At 44.2% G+C, this 16,866-nt stretch overlaps 1 protein-coding gene across 1 annotated transcript in view; it reads right to left on the bottom strand.

Moving 5' to 3' along the window:
- The window catches only part of LOC137301255 (transmembrane protease serine 5-like), an 85,043-nt gene extending 68,583 nt beyond the window's left edge, over window positions 1–16,460 (bottom strand). Inside the window, exon 1 of the mRNA XM_067970715.1 lies at window positions 16,389–16,460. Coding sequence (XP_067826816.1) covers window positions 16,389–16,460 — 72 coding nt within the window. The remainder of the gene's footprint in view (window positions 1–16,388) is intronic.
- Between the last annotated feature and the right edge of the window lie 406 nt (window positions 16,461–16,866).

Genomic DNA, 16,866 nt, shown 5'->3' on the forward strand with positions numbered 1-16,866 from the left:
AGGGATATGGAGCCAAGGTGGGTAAAAGGAGTTAGGATACAGATCAACCATGATCTCATTGAATGGCGGAACAGGTTCGAGGGGCTGAATGGCCATTCCTGTTCCTATGTTACACTTCACTCCACTGTAATTTCTTAACGTTTGGTTTCCGAGTGATACTGGCATTTGAAAAGGTCAGTAATGCAAGTTATTTCTCTCTCCCCCCCACTCCCCCAACTCCCTCCCTCCCTCTAAATCAGAGAATGGTGTGTGTTTGGAGAGCAGGGATTCTAAAAATTGCATTATAGTTAGATTGTGGCATTCAGCAAGCTTCAAAATACAATCACAGTTTGATCTCTGTGCATTCATTTAGAGCCGAGCTATCTTTCCTGAAGTGAGATTGGAATACTCATTCCAATATTGATGTAACTGGACACCCGAAACAGAATAAATAGAATACACGCAGCGGATTGAATGATTTATGGAATAAAAGAACTCACAACATAGGCTGGTACAAATTCACTTACAGATGCTAGAGGTTTCCCTGAGCAGTGCCAAGCTACACCATCCGGCATCAATATAGGAGACAGATTTAGAGAGATTACATATTGAACAGTACCTCTCTTTGCATTAATCACTGAAGTGCTCATCCCTCAACTACCCCTCCCTCATTGACCACTAAATTGACTAATACACATCATTCCATCAACTGTTGGACTTTCTGAACTTAAGTCAGACTTTTTAAAAAAGATTTTAAGAAAGTGGACACTCCCACTTGCACTTTCAAAGCATTTAAAATTTACCCGTAGGTAATGGAGCTTCACACATGTTTAAGCACGGATAGACAGAAGGCAATCGTAGTATAAGTCAGGTGCTGTTGCCAGAAAGTCCCAACAATTCTGTTGAACAACTTCTTTAAAGTTGGTTTGACACTGCCCTGGAGTTATCCTTCATTGCGTTCTAAGCCCAAGCTCAGGTGGTGCAAGAAGACTTCGAGAAGCCTCGGGCCTATAACCAGATGGCACTGCGCCCTTTTTACAGACAGAATGCGTGTCGAAGGGTTTAATATAGTGTGTGCTCACTCATTCTGCGCCGGAAGTGCGCGGCCCACCACATTGGTTAGGGCTTCTCCTTAAAGCCATCTATGCTGGTCGCCTCACATACTCCTTGTGGTAGTGACTTTTACATTCTCACTCTGGGTAAAGAGCTTTCTCACGAATTCCTTATTGGATTTATTAGTGACAATCTTATATTTATGACCCCTAGTTTTGGACTCCCCCCATAAGCGGAAACATTTTCTCTACGTCCACCCTATCAAACCCTTTCATAATTTTGAAGACATCTATTGGGCCACCCCTCAGCCTTCTCTTAAAAGAGCTCCAGCCTGCTCAATCTTTGCTGATAAGTATATCCTGTCCATTCTGGTATCATCCTTGTGAATCTTTTTTTCACCTTCTCCAATGCGTCTACATCCTTTTTTTATAATGTGGAGACCAGAGCTGTGCACAGTACGCTAAGTGTGGTCTAACCAAGGTTTTTTTTAATTTGTTCATGGGATGTGGGCGTCGCTGGCGAGGCCGGCATTTATTGCCCATCCCTAATTGTCCTTGGAGCTCCTGAACATTTACCTGAGGAAGGAGGAAGCCTCCGAAAGCTTGTGAATTTAAAATAAAATTGCTGGACTATAACTTGGTGTTGTAAAATTGTTTACAATTGTCCTTGAGAAGGTGGTGGTGGTGAGCCGCCTTCTTGAACCGCTGCAGTCCGTGTGGTGAAGGTTCTCCCACAGTGCTGTTAGGGAGAGTTCCAGGATTTTGACCCAGCGACGATGAAGGAACGGTGATATATTTCCAAGTTTGATACAAGTTTAACATAACTTCTCTGGCTTTCAATTCCCTCTAGAAATGAACCACAGTGCTTGTTTTTTTTTATGGCCTTATTAACTAAACTACTTTTAGTGATTTGTGTATCTGTATCCCTAGATCCCTTTGCTGCTCTAGCCCATTTAGATGCTCATTATCCAAGCTGTATGTGGCCTCCTTATTACATTAATATAATGTTATTACAGCACCTTTCACAACCTCAGGACGTCCCAGAGTGCTTCACGGCCAATGAAGTACTTTTGAAATGTAGCCACTGTTGTAACGTAGGCAACACAGCAGTCAATTGGCGCACAGCAAGGTTCCACAAACAGCAACAGCAACAGAGGCAAGAGTGCTACCACTGAGCCATAGCTGGCGCACGGACATGTTTGTATGTGTGTAGATAAAATGAAATTATATCATCTATCTCCTCAAAGAGGAAAATAACAAAAGTTGCAAATGTAAATGCTGGCCTGGATCTTATAGACTTATACAGACAGCTCTCCTCCTTGTCTCCTTGGGTACTAGCTAAGTCTACTTGCCTCGCAATGAAGATATCAGTTTGTTTAATTCACCTACACTCATGGGACTGTTCTCTGCTCCTTTTCTAGCTCACATCCTGTTGTCAGGGCTCTTTATAAATTCACATCTGCCAAACTCATTGAAAAAATAACATATGATTACCTGAAGTAATCATCAACTCTGAATATACTTGAAAATCATACATTGGATTCCCTTCAAGCCTGTTATCAATAACACTATAATAACAAACCACAATAGAATCAGAGAATCATAGAAGGTTACAGCACAGAAGGAGGCCATTCGGCCCATCGAGTCCACACCAGCTCTATGCATGAGCAATACAGCTAGTCCCACTCCCCCACCCTTTCCCCGTAGCCCTGCAAATTTTTTCCTTTCAAGTACTTATCCAGTTCCCTTTTGAAGGCCATGATTGAATCTGCCTCCACCACCCCCTCAGGCAGTGCATTCCAGATCCTAACCACTCGCTGTGTAAAAAAGTTTTTCCTCATGTCACCTTTGGTTCTTTTGCCAATCACCTTAAATCTGTGTCCTCTGGTTCTTGACCTTTTCGCCAATGGGATCAGTTTCTCTCTATCTGCTCCGTCTAGACCCTTCATGATTTTGAAAATAAATGGAAAGAAATACGTTTGCGGCTGTAGGTTGCTTTTTAAAATTTTGTGCATTTGTGTTTGATTGAAAGGGACAGCTCCCAGACCAAATCAAGTCAGAACTGCTTCATATTTTTCACAATAGAGACCCAGAGTCCAAATACATGGGACCAGTTTCCTCTGTATTTTTGAAATCGGCATGTATCAGGAAATTACCTCTAGAATTCCATCTTTTGCATGGACAGGAAGTAGAATAGATATGGGCAGTGATTATGATTCAGACTCCAGTTCTGATGTTTGTATTGCTGATGATCAAAATTAATTCATCATCTTAACAGCTAACGCCTTCACATCATGCGACATGAGAATAAGTGGAAAAAATAGGCGATTCATTTGAAAAGGTGTTCAAGTTTATATTTTAGAAATGCTCAAACAGCCCACTCAATCATCAGACTATCCAGGCTAAAATCAGATGGATGGTGTAAGGTTCAATTTATTGATAATGCTTTAAAAGTACTCAGGGATTGTTACAGACAGTGTGTTACATCAGTAATCTACTTGCTTTGCTTTATATAGAACTAGAGAGAACAGGATAAAGCTAGTTGTAAACTAAACGCCGAGAAGGAGAGAATAAAAGATGTGGGGGTAAATTTTCATCTTCATTGCCTTGGCAGTAATCTCGTAGAATGGATCCCCTGGGCCGCAGTCTCATGGAGTGGATCCCTTGGGTTTCAGTCTGGTGGAGTGGATCCCTTGGGCGGATTCTACAACGGACAGGCAATCTGATTTGCGAGAAGTCAACAATTTATCTCGTAACCTAGTCCAATGCAAGCTCGCTCTGCCTGGGTAACCCGCAGTCAGCGATGGGACCACAGGGTCCAAGTGTTGGGATTGTCACAATGCTGGAAATATCCTGGAATGTTTTATATGCTGACAAAAAGCAAAGTAAATCAAAACTGCACTTTCGCTGAAAGAACAGTGTTAATATCGCAGCTTGCTGTCACACTTACGCTGGAGCGAAAATGAATTAGGGTTTTCAGTTCAGTGCCCAAAGTGTGATTTTCATTATGTCAAATTATAATAATGAGATTTTAGTTCTAGTTGAATTCAGAAGCACGTTGACTTCCCCAGTGAGTCTGCTGAGAGGCTGCAGGCTATTCCGAGAATGATTTCTCTGTTTCTGCTGGAAGTTTATTCAGAGGCTAGAACTAGATTACTGTCCATTTATTTTCTGGTTTCTCTGCACTGAATCCCAACTTCACCCATCTCCTGCCAGTTGGGTTGGTGACTTAGCTACAGAATGTTGTATACTTTTGATGAATTGTTATGATCCATCAATATGAAGTGATCTGCAACGTATTTGAATCTTGTTAGTTGAACACTAGAGGCCACCACCTGATGGGAGCAAGCATAAAACTCCGGGGTTTCCTCAATACTGGTTAATGGGGGTGAAATCGGTCTTGGGCTTTAGTACAAAACTGGTGATAGCGAATCTGCAGCCCGTTTTACATTCTGGTCGATATTTTTTCTAAATGGAAATTGGACAGAGCATAAAATGAGCTACCAATTCACGATCACCATTTTGCACTGCTGCCTGAGACTGATTTCACTCCCGATATATCCAGTGAGGAATGTTCCAGAAAAGGAACATATGAAAATGACAGGCAGGAAAGGACCAGCTGGTCCATCAAGCCCACCCCCCACACACCACGATGGCCGAAACATCGCGACCAGACACTTCCTCTCTCTCCCCTCTCTCTCCAGGCAAATGACCAGAGGAAAACCTACGGCCAATAAGGGAAAAAACCTCTGGAAAATTCCTCTCCGACCTCCCCCCCAGGCAATCGAAACCGGTCCTGGAGATCACATGGACCATGCGTTCGTTACCCGTTAATCCATTTACCTTCTACGTGGTGTGATCGCAGCCTCAGTCAGGAACCAGTGGATTGAATAAAGCAACCATTACATTGCCACATCAACTCAATGTTTAATGGACATAAAAATATGAAGGATGTTGGCACTGTGAGATGGAACACTTCCCGGTTCAGGTACCCAGTGCCAGCGTCAAGTAATTTGAGGTCCAGTGTAGCACAGGTTATAGAGTAAAGGTTGCTCTGATGTGCTTCAACAATGTGCCTCAGCCCCGACCTCAGAAAAACACGCCCTACCGCACCTGCTCCTTCTCCAACTCTGGCTAAACTGAGCGCAAATGCTAATTTAGTAGGGGGTAAGTAATGCTAATTTTGGGGCAATGTCATGATATGGGTCCACACCCATTACGAACTGAGTTGCGACTGCCCAAACTCCTTTCATAAGAATATAACATAAGAATTAGGAGCAGGAGTAGACCGTACGGCCCCTCGAGTCTGCTCCGCCAGTCAATAAGATCATGGCTGATCTTCGACCTCAACTCTACTTTTCCGCCCCATCTCCATTTCCCTTGATTCCCTTAGTGTCCAAAAATCTATCGATCTCATTCTTGAATATACTCAACGACTCAGCATCCACAGCCCTCTGGGGTAGAGAATTCCAAAGATTCACAACCCTCTGAGTGAAGAAATGTTTCCTCATCTTGCTCCTAAATGGCCGACCCCTTTCTTGCAGGATGAATGCAGTCAGCAGGAAGAGGAAACCGTCAGTATTTGCTGGATTCAAACCCAGAGATGAGAGGACAGTGCACCAATCGTCCATGCCACTTGTCCTCTGCATGGTCTCGTTCTTAGAATCATACAGCACAGAAGGAGGCCAGTCGGCCCATCGTGCTTACGCTGGCTCTTTTAAAGAGCTATCCAAGGTGCCGTCTTTCGGATGAAACCGAGTTCCCATCTGCCCTCTCAGCTGGACGTAAAAGATCCCATGGCACTATTTCGAAGAAGAGCAGGGGAGTTCTCCCCGGTGTCCTGGCCAATAATTAACCCTCAACCAACATCACTAAAAAAAGCAGATTATCTGATCATTATCACATTGCTGTTTGTGGGATCTTGCTGTGTGCAAATTGGCTGCCACGTTTTCTACCTTACAACGGTGACTACACTTCAAAAATACATCCTTGGCTGTAAAGCACTCTGAGGTTGTGAACAGCGCAGTATAAATGCAAGTCTTTCTTTTCTTATTATTGTTATCAGTGATGTAAATATAGTACATATCGCCTAAAATGATACAAACAGCGGAAGTAGGGGTCAATTTTATGAGTTAGCAGTTCCAGCACCGGGTCTCACTGGATGGGAGGTTAGATGGAACATCGAGCACAGGGGTCTGTGGTCCCGATTTGCGACCCTCCTAATTTTTCTCTCTCTCCTTCTTCCCTGCCCTTTCCCTGTAGCCCTGCTTTCAATGCAGACTGAGTAAACCAGCCATTTGAGTGGGCCTATCCGAGGGACTGCTGCACATTTCAGAGATCGCTCACCAGCATCTGCTCGACAATCTGATTACCGACTCTTAATACAAGAGCTTTAGTGAAGATAGCACCAATTTATCTCGCTAGAGAATCATAGAATTATAGAATGATACAGCATGGAAGGAGGCCATTCGGCCCATTGTGCCTGTTCCGGCTCTTTGAAAGAGCTATCCAATTAGTCCCACTCCCCCCTGCTCTTTCCCATAGCCCTGAAAATTTTCCCCTTCAAGTATTTATCCAATTCCCTTTTTGAAAGTTACTCGCTGCATAAAATGTTTCCTCATGTTGCCTCTGGTTCTTTTGCCAGTTACCTTAAATCTGTGTTTTCTGGTTACTGACACTTCTGCTACTGGAAACAGTTTCTCCTTATTTACTCTATCAAAACCATTCATGATTTTGAACACCTCTAACAAATCTCCCCTTAACCTTCTCTGCTTTAAAGAGAACATCCCCAGCTTCTCCAGATAACTGAAGTCCCTCATCCCCGGTACGATTAAAGTAAATCTCTTCTGCGCCCTCTCTATATTTGTTTACATTGTACTAATTATTGGCGTATCACAACATAATCCTGGATTTTACAGGGGAGGTAATTAGGAGCTGAGCAAGGTTCAGTGCTCACCGTGTAAAACACATTAATCGCATTTTATGTTGAAGAGAGAAAATCCATTTGTCACTGTTAAATTAATGTTTGCAGCATGCAACTCATTTTAACTGCCTCTACCAGAGCAATGTGTCATCATCCTACTGCTTTTTAAATGTGCATTACACATTACTTCAAATCAGCAAAATGGATTACAAACCTCAAGGGATGTCCAGTATATCATTTGAATCGGCAATTGAAGCTCCAGAAGTGTTTAATCTCGCAGGTCTTTCAGGCATCGTTGCACGTACATTATGTCATAATTTTTAAGGACCAAGCAATTAGAAATTGCTTGCTTGCAAACAAGATACTCTGTCTGCAAACTTCCTGTGCATGCTGCATTTGCTGCTTGACATGGCAGCCATTTTTTCTTTGGTTCTTTGAAAGTAGATCATAATCATAGAATGATATAGCACAGAAGGAGGCCATTCAGCCCATCGTGCATGGGCCGGCTCCTTGAAAGTGCTCGTAATTTGTCCCAATTGAACTTGTATTCCTCCAAGATCAAATTCTTCACCATTTGGCTCATGACATTGCTGCCTTTCTGCATACGTGTTGATCAAGCAAAAGAACAATAGGACTGCAGTCCAAATTTTTGCTATTTCCGCCCCTTCCACTCCATTATCCTCCCCTCCCCATTGCCTACCAAAACCAGCTAATAGCTTTCAGCACTCTTGGGTTAGGTATGGTACAAATTCAGCTTCTCCTTCCTTTAGGACGCAATGTTATCAGCTGGAACTCTGTACCTTGGAGGTAGAAGCTTAAACGTGGAGTTAACCATCACCTCTCAACCTGAGGACACAGAAGCCAACTCCACTGACTCAAATTGGCCAGCTCAGCACAGACTGGGGATGGTACCTGGGACCTTCTGGTCCGTACATGTTGAAGTTGGACCGGGCAGTGCCTTTATCTGCTGAACGTTTAGGTGGAATAGGGGCAGATACGTTCTGATTTTCACTTCAGAGTAAATTTAGTGCTCCCGGCAGAAACCTTTCTTCGAAGGGAGCATGGGCCAGAGAATTGGCAGTACATATTCCGGCTCTGCCTCTGATCCAAGCTGCACACTGTTTTGGTTCCCATCTCACGCTTTACTCTTCAGCAAGTTAGAAACTTTCACTTGTGCCCTACAGGAAAGATGAAGCTGTTTGTTAAGTCGACTTGACTTTGCAATTGCAAGAAGCTAACAAATTGCCAGATGCCAGCTGAACATATACCTCCTTCCTTCTCTGATCCGTTTAAATAGTCACAAGATTAGTTCTACCATTCCTGATAAGGAGCCAATCCAGAAACCCGCCAGACAATCAGTAACCATGACTTGACGTGAAGATGATATAAAACCTAATCTAAAGATTAAACATTTCAAAAAATGAAAGAACTATTTCTTTTTTTTTTAATTGGTGTTCTTGTTTTCAGAGTCTGGCAAAGCATAATCTCAGCCTGACTACCTGACCTTTACAGTTTCATTAGTTAATAATGAGGTTGGCATATATCTGCAAATGAGGTCCATGCTTCAGTCACCGTCACTGATGTATTTTGGATTTTAGTAGAACGGATAGTTTATGTATCTAATTCTTTAACCTTTTAAACAATCAGCTGTGATTCTTCATAAAATGTTGGAGCATTTTTACAATGGCGGGGAGGAGTGTTGGGGACAGTTCCATCTGGCTCCACCTCACACAGTGGTCTACTGGTTTTCTTCCCTAATTTCCCCCCCCTCCTCTCCTCCTGGAGGGTGAGTCATGCTGAGTGGGGGCAGGACCCACCAGCCCTCCAGTAGCTCATCCAAGTGACCATTTTCCATAAAGCAGGGTGGACAGTGAGTGTTAACCAGCTATTTGAGCATAGGTAGCATCGGAGACAAAATCTGATCTTGTCCTCAGCTCTATAACCGCAGGGAATCTGCTGCCTGAGTCCCGTTCACCCATCACCCCTGTGCTCGCTGACCTACATTGGTTCCCGGTCCGGTAACGCCTCGATTATAAAATTCTCATCCTTGTTTTCAAATCCCTCCATGGCCTCGCCCCTTCCCTATCTGCAACCTCCTCCGGCCCTACAATCCTCCGAGATCTCTACGCTCCTCCAAATCTGGCCTCTTGCGCATTCCCGATTTTCATCGCTCCATCATTGGCGGCCGTGCCTTCAGCTGCCTAGGCGCTAAACTCTGGAATTCCCTCCCTAAACCTCTCCGCCTCTCGAATTCTCTCTCCTCCTTTAAGATGCTGCTTAAATCCTACCTCTTTGACCAACTTTTAATCACTTGTCCTAAGATCTCCTTATGTGGCTCGGTGTCAAATTTGTTTTGATAACGCTCCTGTGAAGCACCTTGGGACGTTTCACTATGTTAAAGGCGCTATATAAATGCAAGTTGTTGTTGTACTCATGGTGGCCTGGGGAACAGCATTGCAAAATCAGCCCTTGGAGAGACAATTAATATGAAATCTGGTTTAAAAGGAATTTGTCTGGCGATTTCACTGCTGTAAATTCATTCATGCACCATCGCTACTATCTATAGCACGCGTGTGAAGTCTGTGCAGAGCGAAAGGGTGTAACACACAAAAATGCGTTTACAGTAATCTTCAACTCCAGGGACAGTCTAACTCCACCTGATTTAGTGCTACATGTTGTCTCTGCATTTCCCAGCTCTTTGCATTAACAGAAACACCTTACAAACAAACTAAGCCGATCATTATTTGCCCGGCTGCTTTTGATGCATTAATATGGGGGCCCAGACGTTAACACATCCCCATCCCACCCCCTCCCAACCAGGAATGCACCAGGCTGTTCACAAATCACCAGCTCCTACTCCAGGTCCAGAGTCTGGATGTGGCTCTCAGCCCAGGTAAAGCATTAGTTTCTGCTTGAGAAAGGAGAACAACAACAATTTGCATTTATACAAGGCCTTTAATGTAGTAAAGCATCCCAATGAGCTTCACAGGAGCGTAACCAGACATAAAATTGACACCGTGCCAAAGAAGGAGATATTAGGACAGGTGATCAAAGCTTGGTCAAAGAGGTAGGTTTTAAGGAGTGTTTTAAAGGAGAGAGAGACGAGGAGAGGCAGAGAGGTTTAGGGAGGGAATTCCAGAACTTAGGCAGCTGAAGGCACGGCCGCCAATGCTGGGGTGAAGGAAGTGGGGGCAGCAAGACCTTTGGCATGGCCGGTCATATCGTTATTTGTCTCACTAGTCATTGATTTTGTTTTAGACCGATCACCAGCTTCATTTGTTCAGTGGCGCCCTCCTTGTAGAGGTTCCCTTGGCTTCAATGAAAGAAAGAGAAAGTTTGCAGTTACATAGCCCCCCAACATGTATCTGTACAAAAACAGCTCTTAGAAAATAAAATCAGCTGTTGCAGCTGAAAAACAGACTCTTAACACAAAGAGCCTTTAGTCGATTGCCAATGAGATCTTTTTTTTCCCCTGATGTTTCCTTTGGTTAATGGGGGAGTTTGTTGCACATGACATGAGTTTTGAATAGATGTAAAAAAGAGCAACACAAAACCAATCAAATCTCAAATAGCTCAAAAAAAATACAATGTTTATTGTATCATTGGATCGTTGTTGCCTTTTTTAGTTTTTTTCAACAGGAAAGAACCTGAGGACTTGTGAACTTGGATTTGTGTCCTCAATTCAGACTCCCCTTAGTCCCTCTCTCTTGTCCCCATCCCAATTTCCTGGGCATTCTGTTCACTGCCTATTCCTGCTTTCCTTCATCTACAGTTCCCTTCTTTCACCTCCCTCCATCACCTCCATGGGGTTGCCAACTCTGGTTGGACCAATTCCTGGAGGTTTCATCACATGACCTCGAACCGCCCCCAACCCACCCCCCCACACTCGTGCCATTGGTCGCCCGACACCTCTATCCTCCCAGTGCATGGCCTTCCCGTGGCCAATTGGAAAGCAAACAAACTCTTCGTTACCCGATTGGATCATTCTTGACTGTCAGTCAAACAGCCTTTTCTTCCATCACCGATATTTTTATAACCATTAACCAAAAGTGTTCAAAGAACATGAAAAAAAACCACATTTTTTTCAATGCTTCCTATGATTTTTCTCCTGGGTTGCTCACAACAATTCCTGGAGACTCCAGGACAATCCTGGAGGGTTGGCAACCCTACTCACCCCTATCCCCTCTCTCTGTGTCTCTTTCTGCTTGCCCTCATTCCCAGTTGCTTGCCTTTGTGAGTCACTTTCACAGTTGTCAACACTGTATGTCATGCTAGATTTATAATCAAAAATAGTGAGACAGATTGCTAACCTCATTTTGTTTCACTGTGAATTAAATGCAAATAGGTTACATTTTTAGATCAAAATAAAGCAGTCGCACTTCAAATGAATGAGATCTAACAGCGTTTATTCCTTTCTCTCTGTGATCCTTGACCGCCCTTCCCTCTCAACTTACCTCTCTCCATCTGCCTTCCGCCCTCACCATCAGCTTCCAACAACAGCAAAGAAAACCTGTGCCTCTTTCCTTCCAGACCCTAAACGAATACTGGCTGAAAGGGTCTACAAACTAGAAGCCTGGCCATGCAGTTCTCCCTCAAGCTTTAAAGTCTGCCTCCAGTTGCCCTTGATCCCCACATAGGCAGGGCTGAGACTACCAGGTCTTTGTCCCTTCCCACGGGGAATCATTAAAGACCAAGATCCTGAAATTATGGGGACTTGGGGGGTGCAATTTTGTGACACAATGTGCATGGGTGGGGGGTTGGAATTCCGCAGTCATGGCAGAATTCCGCCCCTTTCCGCCCCATTGGAAATCCTGGCACTATTGAGAGCGAGGCCATAATATGCCCGGACATAAATGTGGGGGCGTATCATAATCCAATGGAAATGAGAGAAATTCATTAGACAACGTGGGGTGCTTTAAGTGGTTTCAGATTAAGGAGGGGAAAATTAGACAGGATTCCTCCTCCTCATCGCTATACAGTGATTGTTTGAAATAAGGGCAGGATGACACTCAATTGTGACACCATCCAAGGTCCAATATCCTGGTGACATGTGTGAACCTAGACATTACATGAATAATGCCTACTTAAGTCAAGTAGCAGAGGAACTGCTGGGGCCAATGGAATCATGCCCAGCAAGTCTTAATGCCTGAGTGGAGAGGAGAGAATTGGTGAGAGAACAAAAAATGTTTCGAGCCAGACACAGAAGGCATTTCCTCATTCATAATATTCATACACATCCACGGAAAGGAAATAACTTTAATAACAGTATAAGTAGGATTGGAATTATAACCAGATGATATTAGAGTTCCATGTCCGCACATATTATGCAGTATTTGTGCTTCATCTGAAATTATTACAAGTATTATGTACAATATAAACTATATAATAGAATGAGTTTGTTACAAAGCCCATGGCACTATTTGAAGAAAAGTTGGGAGGTCTATATGTCCTGGCCAACATTTCCACCCTCAAATGCCACCGCCAAAAGAATTATTTGGTCATTCATCTTACAGCTTTATGCGAGCAACATGGCTGCCGGACTTGTCTACAAAAGAGAAGTGAATGAGTCTCAAAGTAATTTATTGTACGTGAAGTGTTATGGGATGTTTCTGAGAGATGTGCTCATGTTCTTTCTGTCCCTTCAATTAGCCAACTCTTTCCCCCCTGCCCTCCCCCAGTTTAGGTTGGCACTGTACCATCACTTCTTGCTCGCTCTCTTTCCTCCCCCTCTCCCTGCACCCCCACCCCCACCCCACGCCTCCAGTTCACGCTGGAATTCTCCTCCCATCCTGCCACACTGTAGCTCTCGCCTCCTACCACTGCTGATCCAGGGAGACACACCGGGGACAGATATTCCTGACCTCATGAAAATTCTTGACCATAATGTGAGCTCTGTTCTATCCCATGGAGGAGCAATGCTGAGGGTGGGAGCTGAGGACGGTGCTGATTTTCATCTGTCAGCGGGTACAGCTCTGGGAGTGCCGAGTGTGTGAAACGTTGCTGGTTGCCATGTATGATAACATTTGATCCCTTTCAAATCCTTGATCCTTTGACAGCATTAGATGAGAGAAAGAAATAAATTTATATTGCTCCTTTCGTGACCTAAACTGCCAGCGGCTGAGAGAGATCAGAGAGGTTCATCCAGGGGGAGCGGGGCAAAGTTCATGGCTAGAGAAAGGAGGCTGACAACATCTGGCTTCACTCTATCTCCAGATGTAACCTGTAAATCACTCGCTCAGATACCCCCGGTCATAAGCAGCACAAGACTAACCAATGACAGGGGAGACCACTGAAGAAAGAAAGAATTTGCATCTATATAGCGCCTTTCACAACCTCAGGACGTCCCAACGCACGTCACAGATAATGAAATACTTTTGAAGTGTAGTCACTGTTGTAATGTAGGGAAACGCAGCATCCAATTTGCACACAGCAAGGTCCAACAAACAGCAGTGAGATAAATAACTAGATAATCTGTTTCAGTAATGTTGGTTGAGGGATAGATGTTGGCCAGGACACCAGGAGAACTCCCCTGCTCGTCTTCAAATAGTGCCGTGGGTCTTTTACATCCACCTGAGAGGGCAGACAGGACCACTGTTTAACATCTTATCCAAAAGACGGCACTCTCTCGGCACTGCACTGAAGCATCAGCCAAGATTAAGTCTCTGGAGTGGGGCTTTACCACACAATCTTCTGACTTAGAGTGCTCCCACTGAGCCAAGACTGATGCTGTGTAGTTTTAATGAGAATCTAATCTGCCCCTGTGTAGATTTAAAAAAACATTCTAACCTATTGCTAATTTTGCACTCACCTTTTCTCGTACCAACAACAACTTGCATTTATAAATCGCCCTTAATGTAGTAAAACGTCCCACGGTGCTTCACAGCAGTGTTATCAGATAAAAATTGACACTGAACCACATAAAAAGATATTAGGACAGTTGAACAAAACACTTGGTCGAAGAGGTAGGTTTTAAGGAGCATCTTAAACGAGGAGAGAGACATGGAGAGGTTTAGGGGGGGAATTCCAGAGCTTAGGGCCTAGGCAGCTGAAGGCACGGCCGCCAATGGTGGGGCGAAGGAAATCGGGGATGCGCAAGAGACCAGAATTGGAGGAACGCAGACATCTTGGAGGGTTTTAGTATAAGTTAAATAATCTACCTGCACCAACATTACTCATACCACCTACATGTTAAAGATGAGAATCCTGCACACAATTGTAGTCTGGCTACATTAGTTGTAGTATAAGAAGTATATTTTTCTTAGTAAGCAAGAGGTTTATTGACATGCATGAAGGGGTTATTATTATGGTAGGTTGCAGGTAGTTATTTAATTTGGACCGTCTGGCTTTTATCAATTTGAGACACATCAGTGGTCAACGTCAAGCATTCCCAGATCAGGTATGATATTGCCAGATGGAGAATAAAGCTCCATCTGCTCTGACCCAACTATGTGTCTTAAACTCTGATCTCAGCACCGCACTCCATAAAGCATCAGTGTTGCAATTCAATTTTTTGCATCAGACATCCATATGATCTCTCTGACTGAGATTGCCAATTTAGGGGCAATTAGAGCTGAAATATGACAGGTTTTTTTGTTGTTGCGGATTTACGTCTACAGGATTGGAAATGCTTCACAAATATTCCACTTAAGACCCTCGCAGCCAGTAGAGAGTGGAATCCATTAGTACAAGTTGGATTCAAACCTACGTCTCAGAAATGATAGGACAGTGTTCCAGCTGGCTTTACCCTTCTGTCTCCTTGTTTTATAGTTCTGCCCAATTTAATCAGCCCTGATGCAACATGGGGCAGGCAGACAATGGTAACTTTTGAGGTTTGCTGTCAAGATTAGCATCCTCTACATTGGAATTTCATGAGTCCTTCAAAAGAGAAGCAGATAAGCCACGGATGGAATGCAGTACAAAGCAGCACCAGAGAACAGCGCATGAAAAGGCAAGCTATCAAAGAAGTCATCACAAGTTATATCATTCATTTATTGATATAGAAGCCTGTAAGGAAATTCACATTCAAATTAATTTTAACTAAGTCTGGCCCTGAGCATCTGATAGTTGCTTGGGAAGCACTTCTCGGCTGCATGCTTCGATGTAAATCGTTTATTTCCCAAGGTTATATGTTTTTCACTGAATGATTTTCCCAGCCCATCTGCAGCTGCAGAGTAAAGTATATTATTTTCCTGAAGACTTTATTAGTTGAAAGAGGCCGAAAGGTGGGTGGTGATTTCAGTCAGGGCAACAGCAGGAGGGGGAAACTCAGCTGAGGCCCCCACTACTGAAGGATATATTGGCCTTGGAGGGCGGGGAGGGGGGTTGATGGGGGGGCGCGGGGGGGGTGGGATACAGTGCAGATTCATCAGAATGATACTGGGGCTTAGTGATTTATGAGGACAGGTTGCATCATCTTGCTTTGTATTCCCTTGAGTTTAGAAGGTTGGAGGGGTGATCTAATCGAGGTGTTTTAAAATGATAAAGGCATTTGAAGACCTTGAGCTGATTTTCTGAACCCATATCCTCTCCATCACAAAGACAACTTACCTCCATTTTTATAATATCACCGTCTCCGCCCCAGCCTCAGCCCATCTGCTGCGGAAACTCTCAGCCATGTCTTTGTCACCTTCAGACTCAATGGGATACTTGACTTTGTGCGATTGTGTAAAACGAGTGATAGCGAGTCGGTAACCCGTTTTACATCTCCCGATTTTTAATTCCATTGCAGTCAGGATGTACCCCAACTATTCCTTTGCTCTTTTGGCCGGCGTCCCATCCTCCACACTTTGAAAACTACAGCTCATCCAAAGCTCTGCTGCTCTATCCTATCCCACACCAATTCCTCTCGACCCTCACCCTTTTCCTCGCTGACCTATATTGGCTCCCAGTCCGCCAATGCCTTAAATTTAAAATGATCATCCTTTTGTTTAAATCCCTTTATGGTCTCATCCCTCCCTTTCCCGGTAACCTCCTTCGGTCCTAGAAACCCCCCCCTCCCCCCATCTCCACGCCTCCAGAATTCTCCGTTCCTCTTACTCAGGCCTCTTGTGCATTTCTCCCCCTCCCTCCGCCCCACCATTGTAGGCCGAGCCTTCAGCCGCCTAGGCCGCACGCTCTGGAATTCCATCCCTTAACCCCTCCGCCTCTCCATCTCCCTCTCCTCCTGCAAGGCCCTCCTTTAAAACCCACCTCTTCAACCCTTTTGGTTAGCCCTCCTAATGTCTGCTGCTTTGGTACATTTTCTTTCCTCACGCCTCCATGAAGCGCCTTGGGATTTTTTTCTACGTCAAACGCGCGATATAAATGCAAGTTGTTGTTGTGATACCCCATCCCCCTCACACCCCACCACCATTATTGAGTGATCTGCTCATGCTCATTATTTAGGCTCAATCACACAGAAGGAACAGTTAACGTTGGAGGTACCCAAGACATACCAGCAGCTTCCAGTAGGAATCAGCACCTTTAGAGGTGTAGGTGACACTGGCAAAGCAGTATTTATTGCCCATCGCTGGTTGCCCTGATGGTATTAATAGTCAACCTCATAGTGTGGGACTGGAGTCACGTGTAGGCCAGACTGATTTTATATGGAATGAAAATCGGGCAGGTTCTATAGCAGGTGGACGATCTGCTCTGCAAGATTAAGATGATTGAGGGAATTGATGGGGTGGATAGAGGGAGACTATTTCCTCTGGCGGGGAGTCCAGAACAGGGGGGAGTAACCTTAAAATTAGAGCTAGGCCATTCAGGAGTGATGTCAGGAAGCACTTCTTCATACAAAGGATAGTGGAAATCTGGAACTCTCTCCCCCAAAAAGCTGTTGAGGCTGGGGGTCAATTGAAAGTTTCAAAACTGAGATTGATAGATTTTTGTGGGGTAAGGGTATGAAGGCTTACGGAACCAAGGTGGGTAAAT

The sequence above is a fragment of the Heptranchias perlo genome, chromosome 33 (genome assembly GCF_035084215.1).
Source record: "Heptranchias perlo isolate sHepPer1 chromosome 33, sHepPer1.hap1, whole genome shotgun sequence".
Lineage (NCBI taxonomy): Eukaryota > Metazoa > Chordata > Chondrichthyes > Hexanchiformes > Hexanchidae > Heptranchias > Heptranchias perlo.